This window comes from Lampetra fluviatilis, chromosome 62 (assembly GCF_964198595.1).
Source record: "Lampetra fluviatilis chromosome 62, kcLamFluv1.1, whole genome shotgun sequence".
Taxonomy (NCBI): Eukaryota; Metazoa; Chordata; class Hyperoartia; order Petromyzontiformes; family Petromyzontidae; genus Lampetra; species Lampetra fluviatilis.
Window position 1 is genome coordinate 74,932 of NC_136336.1, and position 16,843 is coordinate 91,774.

A 16,843-nucleotide genomic window follows, 5' to 3' on the forward strand; every position below is an offset into this window, starting at 1 on the left:
GCAGACGGCGTGAGATGACCGTAGGCAAGTAAGTAGTGGGTGGATGAGGCGTTACTAACTAAACAATAACACAAACAATAAATGCCACTTATAGACTACATCAGAAATTGAATACAGTTTATGTTCAACTTTGCTTTCAAAACCCATTTTTTACATTGAATCATGTATCTGCGATGTAAAAAACACATTGGTTTAAGAGCAATTTGACAGCACACTTAAAAAGAACCTTACACACTGAAGCAAATTAGCGCAAATCACTCATCGTATGAATTCTACAATGACGTACATTAATGCATGCGGTTCATCAGATACATCACAGTTTCATTAAAAACCAACGAGCGAAAATTCACTTGGGTTAAATACCGTAGGTGCAGGCCAAACAACTGATGGGGTTCCCCTCACAATCACACGGGTGGAAGATGTCAGACGAAACCAATGCTGACATGTGACCGACACAGGACGGGCGGGCCTTCATCGGGATTGACACGAGGCTTTGTTCACGTATTCATTTATTACGACTAAAAAGTTATTTGGCAAACAAAATCACACGTCCGTCGTGACATTTAACAAACTGCGTGTGTGCTAAGCTGGAAGAGGAAATAATGAAATAACACTCGCTCATTTATTAATTTTGCAAATGGAAGCACAAGGGGTCGTCCATAAATGACGTCACGCGATTTTGGTCGATTTTACCCCCCCCCCCCGTCGTCACACGGCGTCACAAAAATACAGACCCCCTCTCAAATATGACGTCACAAATCTCTGCCTCCCCCCCCCCCCAAAAAAATAAAACATGCTTCAAATCGCTTTAAACTATTGTCATTGTAGTGTGTATTTAATGTGCCGCTGCACTCTGATGTTTAAGGAGAAAGCATTTATTAAAAAGTCAATTTAATTCAGTAGACTTACAGTTATTAAAAGTTGCGTATTTTGATGTGACGTCACATTTTTCACCCCCCCCCCCTCGTCACATATCGTCACAAATGTCTGACCCTCCCCCCCAGGTGCGTGACGTCATTTATGGACGGCCCCCAAGGCCCGACGACAATACGAGAACGTTAGCATTATGCTACTAAATAAAGGTGACGTTTGAACTTTACAAACCTCAAAAACGGGGGTTTAACACCTCCTAAGTACCGTGGTCTAGAAGCCAAATCATTGCAGCCGAGAGAAGCAATGCCGCAGCGAGGGCATTTGTGAGTTTTACGAATCTCAATTCGACCCACCGCCATTATTCAAAGTGCTATATTATAGGTGTGTGTGTCACCACGTACAATATATATTTTCATTTTTTTTTTATATAAATACTCTTATTTCCACCATTATCATCATCCGAAAAACCCAGCACCGGTTGAAATCGCAACATTGAACATTTTTGCACAATCAATAAACAACGGGGCCAATCACGCGAAACGCCGCACCACTTCACGTCTCCGCCCATGAAGCATGCAACGAACGAAAGCGATCTCGACGGTGGCGCTTCGAGGTCGCGCCACCGTGAGCGTGGACGGTGCCCAAGGTTTGTGACGAACGGGGAGAGTGCCGTGTACAGACAGTCGCGAGGCTGGGCACATCGTCAGCGCTGACTCTTAAAACTCAATGGCTACTCTAACAAAGTACCTCTCTGTCCGACCCGAACTGTCAACAGAATAACATGAAGCTAAAGAACACGGTGTACGTCCGCAAAGCTATACATATACATCACGCTACATTAAGCACACGCATAGTATATTCACCTCAACAAAATGTGAAAATGTAGATTATTTTTATGTTAGGGTTACATTGTCATCAGTGCGGCAACGCCCAACCTTATCCTGTACGATGCTCCAACATCTGTGTTGTCGGCCTTCATCATATATTGACAGCACGATCATCAAATCATGGGCATGGCACAATCAGGCTCTTATCCAGCGGTGCATCCACACAAGGGTGGTTCCTGTTTCTACGACACCTCACGCTTCCTGGCAATGCCATTTTGAGACAATTGTATTGTTTGAGGACGTAAAAAAACATTGCGGGGGATGACAGGCCAGAGACACGTCTCAAGCCCAGGGGTTGCATCTATGGAGGTGGGTATGCGGCAGCGTTATGCGACGCATTGGGGCACAGTCGGCCACAAGGGTGCCCCCCCCGAATCAACAGATTAACAAGTTAAAAATGTTTAGAAAAAAATATTCAAATTTTTGTTATTAATTAAAAATAACCTGCGGTCTACCATGTACCAAGCCGGATTAACGCATCTGGCTATCGTTATCAATAGAGCAGTGTAAAGTTGCGCAGACTACCGCTTTTAAGAAAATCCTAGAGCAATGGAGCCGGCATGAAAGGATGACGCACGATAACTTTATTGTGAGTCGTATTGTACCGTTACATATTTTATTTATCCTGTAACTGTGAGACTGTCTTCCCCTGAACCCAATACACGGTCACAACTAAAATAATATAAAGTTATAGCCTACACATTATTGTACACGGGGTTAAAACACGTGTAGTAACTCTTTTGTTAAAGTGAGTCGGGGAAAAATGAGGGGGGCCCACAGTCGGATGGTGCAGAGCCTCCCCCACCCCCCCCAGGGGGCTGCAGCCCTGCTCAGCCCACACCATACCTGGGTGGCACCACAGCTCCCCTCAACAGCCTGTACACGTTCATCTTGGAATTGTGTATATGTATATAATTGTGTAATTGTGCGTATGTATATTGTGTGTAATTGTGCGTTTGTATATAATGTATAGCATATTGTATGCATTACATGTACATCAATAATACATATACATTATTTATATATATGTAGATGTGTGCCGTGCATATTGTTAAAACGTAAAAACTATTATAAATGCAAACATTTAAATACGTTAATTTAATGTGTTATTAAAAAAAATCCTAAGCATGTGTGTATGTAAGCCTATTTTCCCATACGTAACTGACAAGCTATTCGAAATTGCAATCTCAAATTGAGCCAGAATAAATGTTTCAAGTTTATATTAAAATGTAATTGGTTGAAGACCATTTCACAAGCGATAAACATTTCGAAACATATAAAGGGCTATGACGTAGATGTTACGTATCTAACGAAATGAGAGTTATATACCTATCTATTGTACAACATGTAGATGTTATGTATTGTAAAAAAATTATACATTTTATGCAAATTTTCTAGCAAAAAAAACGAATACCTCAGGGGTAAATCATTTATCAGATGAGGATTATGTTTGAACGGTTACACCTGAACAAGTAAACTGCCCTTCACAGCATGAAAAAGGGGAAACGCTTTGAGAACAGATAAAATAATTGTAGACATCAAGGAAGCTGTTACAATAAAAAAATGCAGTTTGTTCACTCAATGTTTACACATAGAAATGAAATACATCAATAAATAAATTATACACCATTGTTCAGCATGAGAGACACAAACGGATGTGTCCAAGTACAGACCCATTGGCATGCTATTACACGTACAAATAATGCGAACGTTGGAGCTGGATTTAGAAAATGTATTTTTACCTACTATTAATCAAATTACTATCAGACTACAAAAGATAAATACATGTAATAAACTAATTTTCCTGGATTTAATCACTGACAATGCATTTTATTCATTGAAAACTTTAGCAGTTATTTAAGCTATCATAAACGGAGGCTTTAATAATATAACAAGAAGTTATTAAAATAATTAATAACTAAGGTACAATAATACCCCGGTTTAGGATGTCGGGGTGGACAACGAATATCGAAACGACGTGAATCGAAGCGATTTGAACAGGGGTAGTGGATAGTCGGTGGTGATGGCAGAGGAGGCTGAAAGGTGACGGATAATGAGAACGGGTGACGACGATGCTATCAGTGATGCGAGTGTGTGGGGTTGAGGCGACGCTAATCGGGTAGCGGTGATCGTAACGTGACAACGTGCTTACGAAACGATGTCAAAGGGGAGAGACGTGTATGTATGTTGAACTTCTTTCGAACCGTACATAGCCGACCGTGCTAATCGGAGGGGCGATGTATGTATGTTGAACTTCTTTCGCAACATACATATCCGACCATGCTAATCGGAGGTGCGGTGTATGTAAGTTTAACTTATTTTCCACTGTACGTAACCAACCGTGCTAATCGGAGGTGCTAAATCGGGGTATTACTGTACCGTCAATATTGATCTGCACGAAGACAGTGGAAATAACAAATAAGAAGAGAAGCCAGCCGAGGAGACAACCCGCCTATAACGCAAATCACAGCAGTGGGAGAGGATATTTTACAAAAAAAATGGATTTGAGAAATAAAAGCATGCAACATAAATGGATAAAGTATTAGTCGTCTTCGATTTGCTCATGAAAAAGTCACTCGAACAAAGTTAGAACAACCAATACTTTGACTTAAAAAACAAGGCTGCAAAGTTAGACAATTTTGCTAAACATAATTATTCCTTAAGATATACACTTGGATCTAAATAATGAAATAAAGATGCAAACAAGAGGAAGGTGGATTTCTTTTGCACAATTGTATTTGTCAAGTGAGAGCAGCATACGTAAATAATAAGTTACCATTTGGCCCATATTGCCAACTATAACTCGGCTCAGAAACGTGGACAGTGACAAAGAAAATGGGCAGACAGCTGAAAAGCACATCACGAGCAGGGATGATGGCCAACGGAGAAGAATGGTGACGGAACGGCAGCCAAAGGAAAGAACGCGCCCGAGAAGATGACCACGGCTGAGATGGAGTGCTGAGATGGAGTGATGAGCTCACTTGAGCGCAGACGTCACAAAGAGGAGCCTGATTGAAGACCCCAGGGCCGAGCATCCTGGCTCCGCGCTATCCCCGCGTGTGCGAGTGATCGTAAACGTCATCAACACTTCCCACGGTGCGGCACGCACGTCTGCACGAGTGGGCGATTAATAATCCACACTGAAGCTGTGGTGAACGTCAACAGCTGTCCCTTCTATTCATTTTGCCGTGGGATAGCAAAAGTTCAGTCGGCACCATACGATGCTCTTGGCTGGCTAACTAAACCTCGATCTACCCTCGTTAGTGTTACTATTTACATACGGCAGTAGAAGAAGAATGTGAGATGGTGGTGCCATATGGAGATAGTATAGGTAGCCTTGCATTTAGCAGTGGCCATGCCACGACTGATGATGGCAAGATCCCAGGGCTAATTCCACTCCTGTGTGAAATGTATTTCACTCTACCCCGTTGTTCTGCTCCATGAGGATACTATTCTGGGCGTAAACTTCACGCATTGCGACCAGGTTTACATACAACATGGCCAACTCCAGTAAAAAGCTTACGAACGAATGCACCTACGTATATATGTTGAACTTCTTTCGCACCATACATAGCCAACCGTGCTAATCGGAGGTGTGGGTGGGGGGGAAGGACAACAAACTAAAATAATGCTCCGATAATATCCGTCAGGAATCATTGCACCAGGAAGAGGGGTACTTACACACGTGACCTGATATTGTCCATTGAAAAACTAATCAGCCGTTCATACTCTCAGAATGCACAACACTTTTGATGAAAAAATAGACAAAGAGGCTTGACCCTTTCTGGCAATAACACAGGTATTAAGATGTTGAAACGCCACGTAGGTGCTCTGTACAGTTGAGATTATTGGAATGAAAGTGTAATGCCCCTAACTTAATCGAGGCACCACCTCTAGATGCCATTTTATACGCGGTAGATGTAGCCGCTTCCATAGAATCTATTTTAATTGTGATAAGCTTAAACATACATTGACACAAAAATAAACAAAAGCAAAAAATGCGCAAAAATATAACTAATTGAACTTAAAAAAATCTGAAAACTTCATCAGAAAAATCACTTTGCAAGATGCAATTCAGTGTGAAACCTAAAAGGTCCCATAGGTACAACTTTTCATAAACAATTTAAAACTATTATCACAAAAATTTAGTATGTGCGTGTCTTCTCGAGTGTGTGCGTATATTGTACATCACCTGTATCCCTCATCTCACAGCACCATCACAACGACATTTTCACCCAACGCTGGGGGTGACGAAGCCTTCTCGAGGTCAGCCCCAAACATGGGTGCCACGGTGGATCGGAGATGTTATCTACCTCGCCTGGTATAAAGGGAAACGTGGGTTTGATCCCGACCCCGACGCCTGCTATATATTTGGAGTTTTCATGCCCTCCCCAGGATTGCGTGGAATTTTCTCCAGGTCCTCAGAGTTTTCCCCCTCCACATTTCGAATCAACGTCAAGCATTTTCGAGTATTTGGCTGCTGCTGTCAATTTCCACATAAGCCACTTCGTTGAGCTAAGGCAATTTACTTTGCTCAGTTAGTGTTAGCCGCTGAGGTCGTGACGGGGTTCTTTCTTCATTCCTGTTGCTCGATGCCCCCTGTACCGTTCCCGTTCCGCTGTGATGTGCACTGATGCCCACTTTATATATTGGCATGTATAATACAGATTGATTGACTGATTTTTGTGGTGGTTATTTTGCTGTACAGTCCAATAATGCAGCATGGAATTAACTATCAATTTAACTTATATTGTATACCGTGTAAAATTAAGCAGGTGACACTTTGCTAATGAAAATCCGAAACTTCAAATTGGGTTAATGGTACCGTGTTCAAACAAATGTTAACTCTGGAAAAGAAATCTAGAAAGTCCACAGGACAAACGGTGAAAATATAACTTTCTTGCAGTAAACTAATCCCTTAAAAAATTGAGCGTAATACGATATACAGTACTATTGAATGTATTAAATTAACATTTATCATCGACCATGGTATCTTAATATACGATCGATCAATCATTCCACTATTAAAAACAAATGTCATACTTTTCCCCTTTATTTACTCTGGCGAATATACGTAGCTGTCCCTTCAACCTCCACTGACCAATGTGGTGAAGTATGGTCAACCCCACAAAGTACAGCATGGGGGGCCTTCATCGAGCAGTGTATTGATACAGGGGGTTACAATGCTGATTATAGCATGCGCCATTATTGATTATGCAAATCAAGCCGAACTATGCCGTTCAATATAACACTGTAAGGTTGTTTCACAATTATTTGTATCTTGCAAAAGTGGCTTTTTTTCTAATTTAAGTATTCAGATCTTAAACGTTTAATTATTTATATTTTTGTAGATGCTATGGATTAAATTTAGAAGTTTAATGTTGTGTTATTGTATATTTAAGCTTAAAACAATAAAAATAAAAGAAACTACATACAACACGTATGAAATGGCACCGAAAGGTGATGCCTTCAGTGCGCTGGGGGCAATGGCGGAGCCAGGATTTTCAGGTAGGGGGGACAACCCCTCCAGCAATGAAACATGATAGAGGAGTTCTTAGTAAGTAAGGACTTGTCCCTTGCTTTTATTCGACGCGTGTGTGGCGATGGTGCAGCCATCGATCGAGGGTCGAATTCGAACCGTGTGTGATCGGCATCACGCTCGCTGAAGGTGAATGCCTTCAGGGAAGTCGTGTACTGTATACGCAACTGCGCACAATTCTGAGTCACTTATAACTGCTTTGCCGTTACTTATTGCCAATTATGGACTCAGACTATTGTCCTATCATCTCATAGAGTCCCTGGCACATAATAATATTCTACACAGTGGCAGTGGGGGTCGCAAAATGCTGGGGGCACTAAACTTTAATTCCGATCATCTCAAATGTGGCTCGATAGGTTATGCAATCTTTTTTTATTAAAGCCGTAATCTTCAAGTTTACTAAACAAACTAACATCATTGCTTGAAGGACACTACTGAACAACACAAGAGTATGCATACCGAGATCAATTATTGAAGATAATTGAGATACATTTAGGAAAGAAAAGACACAAATAAAAGAGGATGTAAAACGGCATATGATAAATAAAGGCAATGTTCCGAAAGAAGACTTTCATGAAGTACAGAGAGACGGAGGCTTGTAATTACATCACGAAACAGAAATGTGAACACATGGATCAGAAAACCGATGCAAATTAGAGCCAACTTATTAACTGTGTATTAAACCTTTCCCATTCTGATGACGTACGTGCGTAATAACTTTGTCGGTACGTCTTCAGGTCGGAAGATGTACCGCGGCTCCCACAAGGCCATGCGGGAGGGCATGTGGCAGTGTTGGTGCCAGCTATCATAGAGTAGAGGTGGTCGTGTCGCGACGGTTCACTGCGGTAAGTAATGACGTCTTTAAAAACAATGGCAATACTACACCTCTCTGAATACAATTAACGCTGCACATGCTTTGCACGTTTCGAGATTCAGCGGTGAACGGGGGACACCGACATCCTGCAGCTTGCAGTGGCCATGGAGAGGACGCATCGCGGGAGAGGCTGACAGCCCACAGATGAGACTGCAGACGAAATGTGTCAATGTATGTGTGTGGATGTATGTATGTAAATATGTTGGATGTATGTGTGTGATGTGTGTGGAACTTCTTTCACACCTTACGCAGCCAACCGTGCTAATCGGAGGTGCGGTGGAAGGACAACAAACTAAACGCACAGAAAAAATAACGGCAACCAAAGGAGCAAACACGCCTGAGACAACTGCAGAGATCGAGCAACGATCTGAGCCCACGCACAGGATCGAGACAGTTTACGCCATCACAAGACCACGCTGCTCTTGTGTACGATCGCACAAATACGTTCAGGAGCTCGATGCCGATGTCTGCTGACCACGACGAGAGGGCTCCAGCAGAGAGAGAGAGTTCGTGTAGTTTTGGTCTTCCTCCTTCTCTGTTGAAGGAGTGCAGACCACAGTGGGTTTACTATATGGTCCGTAGTTTGAGTTGCATGTCCACAATATCACTGTGGCTCATGCCTTTAATTTGCCATTCATAAAGGAGATGTGCGCATCGGCCTGTTGATGTTCATGGTTCCACCAGAGGGATGGCAAGCCCATGAGGGATGGTAATGACATGGGGAGTGCCCGCATCCAAGCGAAGTGACAATGGCTAATGGTAACCTACAGTGCTGACGCGTAATCATGCACCGGCATGAAGCGAAGTGAAGGCAAGCAGCACGGCTCTCGTGCCCATGCGTGCAGAATACAGAGTCGAGTGGCCCGCCCCTATTTGTACCTTTACAGACTCACGAGCACGTTGGCGGTGGGGAGGAGAGGGATGCCCCACGTCCTGTGTGGGAGACCGACTTGGTGCATGAAAGGACGTGCGAAGGTCAGGCCTGGCTACAAACAGGGCGTGCTCTGAACATACTGGGCTGTTGTGGCGTTACGTGGGAAAAAAACTAATCAAAGTGTTTGGATGTGGCCATTATTAACAAGAGGTTTTTGTTTCATTATTTTCGCATTTAATTTTGAATTTCTACATGAATAATTATACACTGTTCAGCATACTTTCTCGTATTAACACCCTTTTGGCAATCGTGCTCTTAAGTTATTGCAAGCAAGTAATTGCAAATTGGATACTTGTTTCATGTAAAATGTAATATATATCGTATACAAGCTAATAATGGCTAAGCATTACAAATATATAACGTCGTGACGATTGCAATTACAGTTTGATATCAGTTTTTATTTTAAGACATCTCCAAATGAGAACTGACGATTCGTAAAGAAAATTGCAGCACCAACTCTGCAAAATGTATTTTCAATTATAGTTTAAGTAATTTCACGTAAACCCTGTTTTTTTCTTTCAAGTTACTTCTCGATGACCATATTCCGATGCACTCTTAGGGAAGAAGTGTTTTATATATACCTATACATATTGTTTGTTGGAAACAAATATTCAAATTGTATTCGAAATACGCAAATAACATCAAAACTTGCAGCTTGCAACAATATTTATATCCATTATGGTTTATGTAACATGGGCTGCAACCATATACAAGTACAAATCAACATTAGACATTAGATCTCCAAAACTTTTGTACATTATCTTGAAGGTGTGTTCATGTTGCAGCATATCTCATGCTCCTGGTTGGCTGGAATAAGGTCACGTGACATTGACAACAGTCAACCGGTAAGAACACCCAGCAATGGACAATTCTGCCTTAATTTGTACGTCGGAATAAAACCCCGTTTGATATTTTTATGCAATGTATTTATCCATGTTTATTGTACATGTATTTGACTTGTTTCCCAACGCTGCCTAGGCAACTTTAGATTTCATTATTATGATTGGCACTTATTTACCCAGGAACGCCTCGCTAAGTCTCAAACACTTTTCCAGATGGTCCTGCGGAAATTTCGAAAAGGTGGGTGACAGATGCTATATTAGTGCCAGTGATGTAATATATTTTTCATAGAGTAGGCCAAAGTTCACGACCGAGATTGCTTCAGTGCTTTAGGTAAGATCTTCAGACTGGGCCTCTGAGCAAGAGGGGAAGACCCGGTATTGGGGCTTATCTAACTTGCATTGTATGATTGTTCCTACAGGTGGGACTGTATTTGGCTGCAATACCTAACTAACATGCAACAATTTGTTTTATATAGTAGTAAGTTTTTACCCTTTTAAACTGGTAAAAACTTACTACTTATTTTGCCACTGGTAAAAGAGATCTCATAATTTTTTTATAGGTTTCTTTTTCTTTTTATGGTAAGACCCACTTAGCTATGTTGCTCTTTTTCAGACGTGACCTGATCACAAATGATAAGCCCAATGAAGTGGCTTATCATCATGTGGAAATTTATCAGCAGCCAAATACTTTAAACGCATGATGTTGATTCTAAATGTGGAGGGAAAATCGGAGGACCCGGGAGAAAAATCCACACGACCACGAGGAAAGAGAGAGAGACACACAAACTCCAAATATACAGACGTCACGGTCGGGATCGAATCCACAACCTGTATAACAGGCGAGGTAGTTAACAGCTCGCCATCGTGACGCCCTGTGTTGTAGAACAAAATAGCAAAGTTGGAACATTTATGAAATATTGTTACACAATTGGAGATTGCTTTTAAGTTTTATAACAAAAATTTATTTTAAATCTATTGTGGTTTACTCCTGCTGATAAATCTGTCATTATACATTTTCCAGTAAATCTAACCCAAAAACGTTTATTATGAATAATATTGGTCGCAAAAGCCTACGGGTTAAACTTAAATCTGTTTAGGTATAAAGTTAGATCGCAAAGTCCGAGTGAATAAAATCATTCCCTAAAATACTTTGTGCGATAGTTCGCAAATGGGAAAAGTCATAAATGGAGTGGCATTAGAGAGCAAGAAACGGGTTGATTAACGAGTGGCGTTTCCCTTCGCCGTCACGAAGTGAAACACAAAAAGGTTCCTTTAACTTGGGTTAAAACTAAACGTCAACATTTGCACATGGGTGTGGTACGTGGTTGACAACCTTGATTCAATTAAACATAAATTCCAGTGGGATTGGATTATTTGTACACCAGTATTAAAACTGTCACACAACCTTGTAAACGCGTGCAACTACAGTGAATGCCAATAAAAAGTACCGTACAAAGCCTAAAATTAAATGCTGGTGACGTGTACTTAACACCTTTATTATTAAGAACCACCGCTGTCACTCCAAAATTATAAAATCTTACCAGAGACTCCGCTCTGTTGTTGTGGTTGTGCGTGGAAAGAGGCCTGGAGCTCGGAGGCGAGGGTTTTAAGGTTTGAGGGCAAGCTCCACGCGGTTGCCACGCGGTTACTCCACCCGGCGCGCCTTCAGGCAAGGTTGTTTTGGAAGGAGCGGCTATCGCTGGGTTTGTCGTCGGACGTGTTCTCGGGTTTAGCGTGCGGGACGTGCGGGGGGTGCCCTGCGGAGGCGCTGGCGTTCAGAGGCTTCCCGTGCCCCACAGTGATGGCCCCAGACTCCCCGTTCTTCTCCTGCTTCTGGCTGGGGTCGTCCTGCGGGAGGGCCAGAACAAAAATTCTCCCATTTAAACAAAAAAATGTCAAAACACGCAGCGTCCTCCAAAAGGCACGCGTGCGTGAACAGCAAACCATGAAGAGGGCGCGGTAACAAACGGTAGTATAAGAGGTTTTTTTGGGGTTAGATCGCGTAAATTAAGTGTTAAACTCGCCACCACCAGACACGGCCAATTAGTAAGGTTTGTCATGGAAGCAAAACGTGACAATTAGTTACCAGTTCAGCACTACCGATTGTGTGTTGGAGAGTAAACCTACAACATTAAGACTCAGCCTCATCAGGCGACAGTCGGAGTTGTGGAGAAATCCTCCTGCTGTTTCGTCTTAAATAGAGGGATACAATGTGACGTCATTACTTGTGAGCCAATCAGGTGCGAAGACGAGAGGGGGGTTAATGTAGCCATATAAATTACAATGAATATCCATGATTAGTTCGGTTAGTCACAGTTAATCTCACCCGAAAAACCTCTGTTATAGATAATATTGGTCGCAACAGGCTACGTGTTTTAGCTGGTGGTGTTAATGTGATGGTCAGCAATTGGAGTAGCTGCTTTACAGATGTTTTGGGCTGATTATGTATGTCTAACTTCTTTTGCTACGTACATAGTCATCCGTGCTAATTGGACGTGCAGGGGAAGGACAACAAACTAAACACAAAAAGCACTTAGAAAAAATGAGTTTTCAATCTAAATGATTTAAAAGTGCATAGCTCCAGTGGCTTCCTAATATCAGAAGGAAGAGTGTTCCAGACGGCCACAGAAGCGCATCTGAAAAGCGCGCGATGCGGTGACCATCTTTGCTCGATGGCTAGCCAATAGCCATTGCTGCAAGGATGACCGGAGTTCTTGTGATGATGGTTTATGCTCCTTGATCTGTAAGATGAAGACAGCTCAGTTCTATTGAAATCGAATTGTAGTTAATCACCTTCGCCCTCATCCTCGACCCTGTCAGCACAGCTAACACCGAACACACAGATTAGCTTTACATTGTTCAATTTTCCAGGTAATGCCCACTGAGCTACATAGCTCCTTTTTAGAATCAACTTGGCCACAAATGATAGTTCAACGAAGTGGCTTAATATGTGGAAATTTATAGCAGCCAAATACTAAATGCATGTTTCTAAATGTGTAGGGAAAACCCAGAGGACCCACAGAAAAATCCACGTGATCACGGGGAGAACATGCAAACTCCAAATATACAGCAGACATCAGGGTTAAGATTGAATCCACGACCTCCTGCATTCCAGGTGAGGTAGTTAACATTTCACCATCGTTACTCTATTACAATCAGCTTTTTTAGAACGTTCATTAGAGGAAACAAATATATTTCAAATTCATCATCATCAGCCAGGGTCAATCCCAAGCTAGATGAAGGCCTCCCCAAGTCACGGCCACCTCTCATGTTCCCAAGATGTAATAATCCACCCAACACTCGCACATGAAACGATTTCATTGCTCCGTCTCCACGCTGAAGGAGCCCCTAGGACACGTTACATTGCTCAAATGCCACTCTGTTATTATTCCTTGACCACTGGCCATCGTCTCTCCAGTAGACATGGTCCTGCCCAAGCCAAAATACTTTTCCTTACATTGCTTTATGAGAACCGGCGTGTGAAGGTATTGGCGGTACTACACCGCTGGTCTGCGTTATAACAAAAACCAAAAAGCTAATTTGTGTGCAACAATTATTTATTTTCTTTATTTTTCTTGCGATTCGCAACTCCGGTGAGAAAATCTTGTAGAGTGGTGGTGCCTGAAAATCAGTTCTCGTGATATCGAGGCAGTTTGGAAGACAGAACGGTTATATGAGCGGCTGACCGCGAAGCTTCACAGTCTGTTGCCATATAGCAGCACCCAGCCCTGATGGCGATTGTTTGGCTCGGTGTTCTAAAGGCAAGATTTGCACTCGTGCCCTACCTAGACTTCGTCGAGATGGTTGTTCCTCGATTAATTTCCAGAATCATTTCTTGGCAGACAGTGGCATCACAAATATTATGACGTATGGTGGTGTCAACTTCTCATGGAGAGTTCTGCAGCTCAACTCAAGTGGCAACAGCAACATCATTCGACTGTTGTATGAGGTCCAGTGTGTTATGCTGCACCAGTGTACCGCTAATATGTCCATTTGTCATTCCAAGCATGCTTCGTGTTCAGTTTTTGTTCCATATTTTTGTTGTTGCTAATGGTGACATTTCTTGACGTTTGTCATTGCAGATAGCACAGTGATTCAACGCTGTTTTCTTCAGGCATATTGCTGTTTCTCTTCTATGTATGTTGAACTTTCTTCCACATCGTACGTAGCCAACCATGCTAATCGGAGGTGCAGGGGAAGGATAACAAACTATGGGTCTCTGTGTGAGTTTATGTATGTATGTGGAATTTATTTTGCACCGTACGTCGCCAACCGTGCTAAACAAAGCTTTCCAGAAGCTCTCCACTTTGCCCTCGTCCATCTCATCATTTCGATCTCAGTCACCTTCAACATCACCCGAGGAACACGTTCTGCTGTGTTTTCCATTTGTGTTTCCCTTGAAGATATCGTCCATTATTCCGTGAACTGGTTTCACACTACCCTAGAATTGTTCGTATTCATAATTAGCTCAACTTTTTGCAGCCTTTTAAAAAATAAAGTTCTTCTAAAATGTCCTGCCTGCCAAGTGCTTGCCAAGCTGCATTGGCTTCCAGTTGCTGAACGAATAAATTATAAGGTCGCACTCATTACACACAAAGTGCTTGTCACAAATGAACCACAATACTTTGCTGATCTCGTCAAGGAGCAGTATCTGTCACGCGAACTCCGGTCATCCTCGCTGCAGTGGCTTTTGGTTAACCATCGAACAAAGACGGTCACCGCATCGGACGCTTTGAGATGTGCTTCTGTGGCCATCTGGAATGCTTTTCCTTTCGATATTAGGAAGCCACTGGAGCTATGCACTTTTAAATATGAATTGAAAACTCCTTTATTGGAACTGCTTTTTGTGTTTAGCTTGTCCTTTCCCCGCACCTCCAATTAGCACGGTTGGCTACATATGATGCGAAATAATTTAGACATACATACTAATGCCGTCATCAGCAAAGCTGAGATGGTTCACATATATATTAATATGCCTTTGTTTTTCCAATCCAGTTTTTTTTTAATGTGTTCTAATGTTGAAGTGAATAATCTTGGCGAAGCATCACTTCGTTGGAGTCTATTCTTAGCACACGTGTGGTGGGTAATTGTTGGGCGTAATACGCCGCCACCACTTTGGTTGAGCTGGTAATTCCAGTCACGGCCCAACAGGGGGCAATAGCGAGTCCGACCTGTGACAAGCAGGACTCGGGGGTCAGGCATCCCGGGGGGGGTGGTTGGGAACCGGAGGGGGACACCCCAGGGCCCCGGGTGGGGGGCTGGGGGGGATTGCGCAACAATCCAGGGCCCTCGAGAAGGATCCAGATGGTGGGCGTGGCCAGGCGCGGGTGACCCTGGGAGCCCCATAAAAGCCGGACCCCGGAGCGGCTGAGGCAGTTCGCCTCAAGCTGAAAAACCAGAAGCCACCTGAAGATAAGACCCTGGACCCCAAGCCCCGACGTCCTTCTGAGGGCCGGGGCTCAGTGAGGCCAGTGGTCAATAGGCTAGGACCCTGAGGATCCCTCGACCCGACGTCCTTCTAAGGGCCGGGTCTGGATGGGCCAGGGTCGTGACTCACACCTTGGCTGAGTTGGGTCACCCTCCCCTAGGTCCCGCTAGCCGGAGGGCTACAGGAGCAATTAGCCCCAGTGGCTAGGGTACGTTAGCCCGGAGGCTGTACCTCCCTCGGTTGTGGGTGGAAGGGGCCATTACCCCTTCGTGTTAGGGACCTCGTGTTGTGTTCTTGTTACATTATATAATAAACGTGTTGCCTCCTAGGAAGACTCCGTCTCCATACAAACCTACTACACACGTTTTGTTGGCACTTTAGATACGTACATTTGTGTGGCTGTTCCATTTCTGTCATTGAATTTCATTATTCAGGCCTCAGTTTATGCTGCATCAAACTTCATATTCTACATTAGATTCCACGTTTAAATTTCCACATTTTACTACCATACAAGTATTTATATAAATATTAACATGCAGTGACAGTAAATTCAATTGGGGGGGGGGGGGGTCTTGCCCATTCTTGCACGACATATTTTAAATTTGCTTATTATTGGAAATTGGCAAAAATAAACATACAAATAGACAAAAAAACTACTTTAAAAGGTTAATTTATTTCCTGTACCCGAGCTTACCACTCCAATCTCGAAGACTCTGCATGGGGTGATGTATACACGTGCAGTCTTTTCATTGTTTACGTTGTATATAATGTATAATGTACTATGTGTAATAAAAGACTTCGTCACACACTGCTGGTCTCAAAGCGCCAAGCGAATGCGCTCCAATCCCCGCCGACGGTAAATTCTTTAATAGTCGTCAGACGGTGGCTGCGAGTCCCCCCGCTGCTGTCACCCGAAGTGGGCGCCCCCCACGTGGCGGTGACAAGATGGCGGCTTCCCGCCAGTCATTCGTGGCCGCGCCCAAGATGGCGGCGTCTTGCCGTGTGTCGGGGAAGGCGGGAAGCCTCGCAGAGGTTGCAATGGCGGATGTCTCGGCCCCACCCGAAGTTTCCCCCCCGGAGAGGCCCGACGCGTGGCTGTCCCGGCATCATCGCTGGCACGACCAGGGTGACCAAGTCTAGCAAAACGGCCCGCAGCGAATCAATTTGCTCCTCCACGAGCCGCCAGCCGTCCTCGCCGCCAGAAGACGCAAACGGCCCGGCTCCCGCGACGACATCTTGTACCCCTGTCGTGTCGCTCACCGCCGACCCGCCCGCGCCCTCCGTGTTCGGGAGCGCCACCGCTGGAGGAAGGTCCTCCTCGTCCTCTGAAGAAGGCGTAGGTAGATTTTTCTTCTTGAGATGTTTTGACATCTCGAAGCACTTCTGACCCCAATGTAATAAAATACTTCGTCACACACTGCTGGTCTCCGTTGCTCTTGCATTTAGCTTCTTTCTCGCACCCCGCT

General features: G+C 43.5%; 2 protein-coding genes across 7 annotated transcripts in view; both read right to left on the reverse strand.

The window, feature by feature from the left end:
• Positions 1–16,843, reverse strand: part of LOC144951462 (uncharacterized) — a 138,101-nt gene that overhangs the window by 38,520 nt on the left and 82,738 nt on the right. The window lies entirely within an intron of this gene.
• Positions 798–16,843, reverse strand: part of LOC144951451 (uncharacterized) — an 89,700-nt gene continuing 73,654 nt past the window's right edge. For 2 of the 6 annotated variants that reach the window (XM_078881719.1, XM_078881718.1), the window contains exon 5: positions 798–11,797. In XM_078881719.1, coding sequence (XP_078737845.1) covers positions 11,679–11,797 — 119 coding nt within the window. In that variant the 3' untranslated portion in view covers positions 798–11,678. The remainder of the gene's footprint in view (positions 11,798–16,843) is intronic. The other 4 variants (XM_078881720.1, XM_078881723.1, XM_078881721.1 and 1 more) reach the window with 3 other exon arrangements.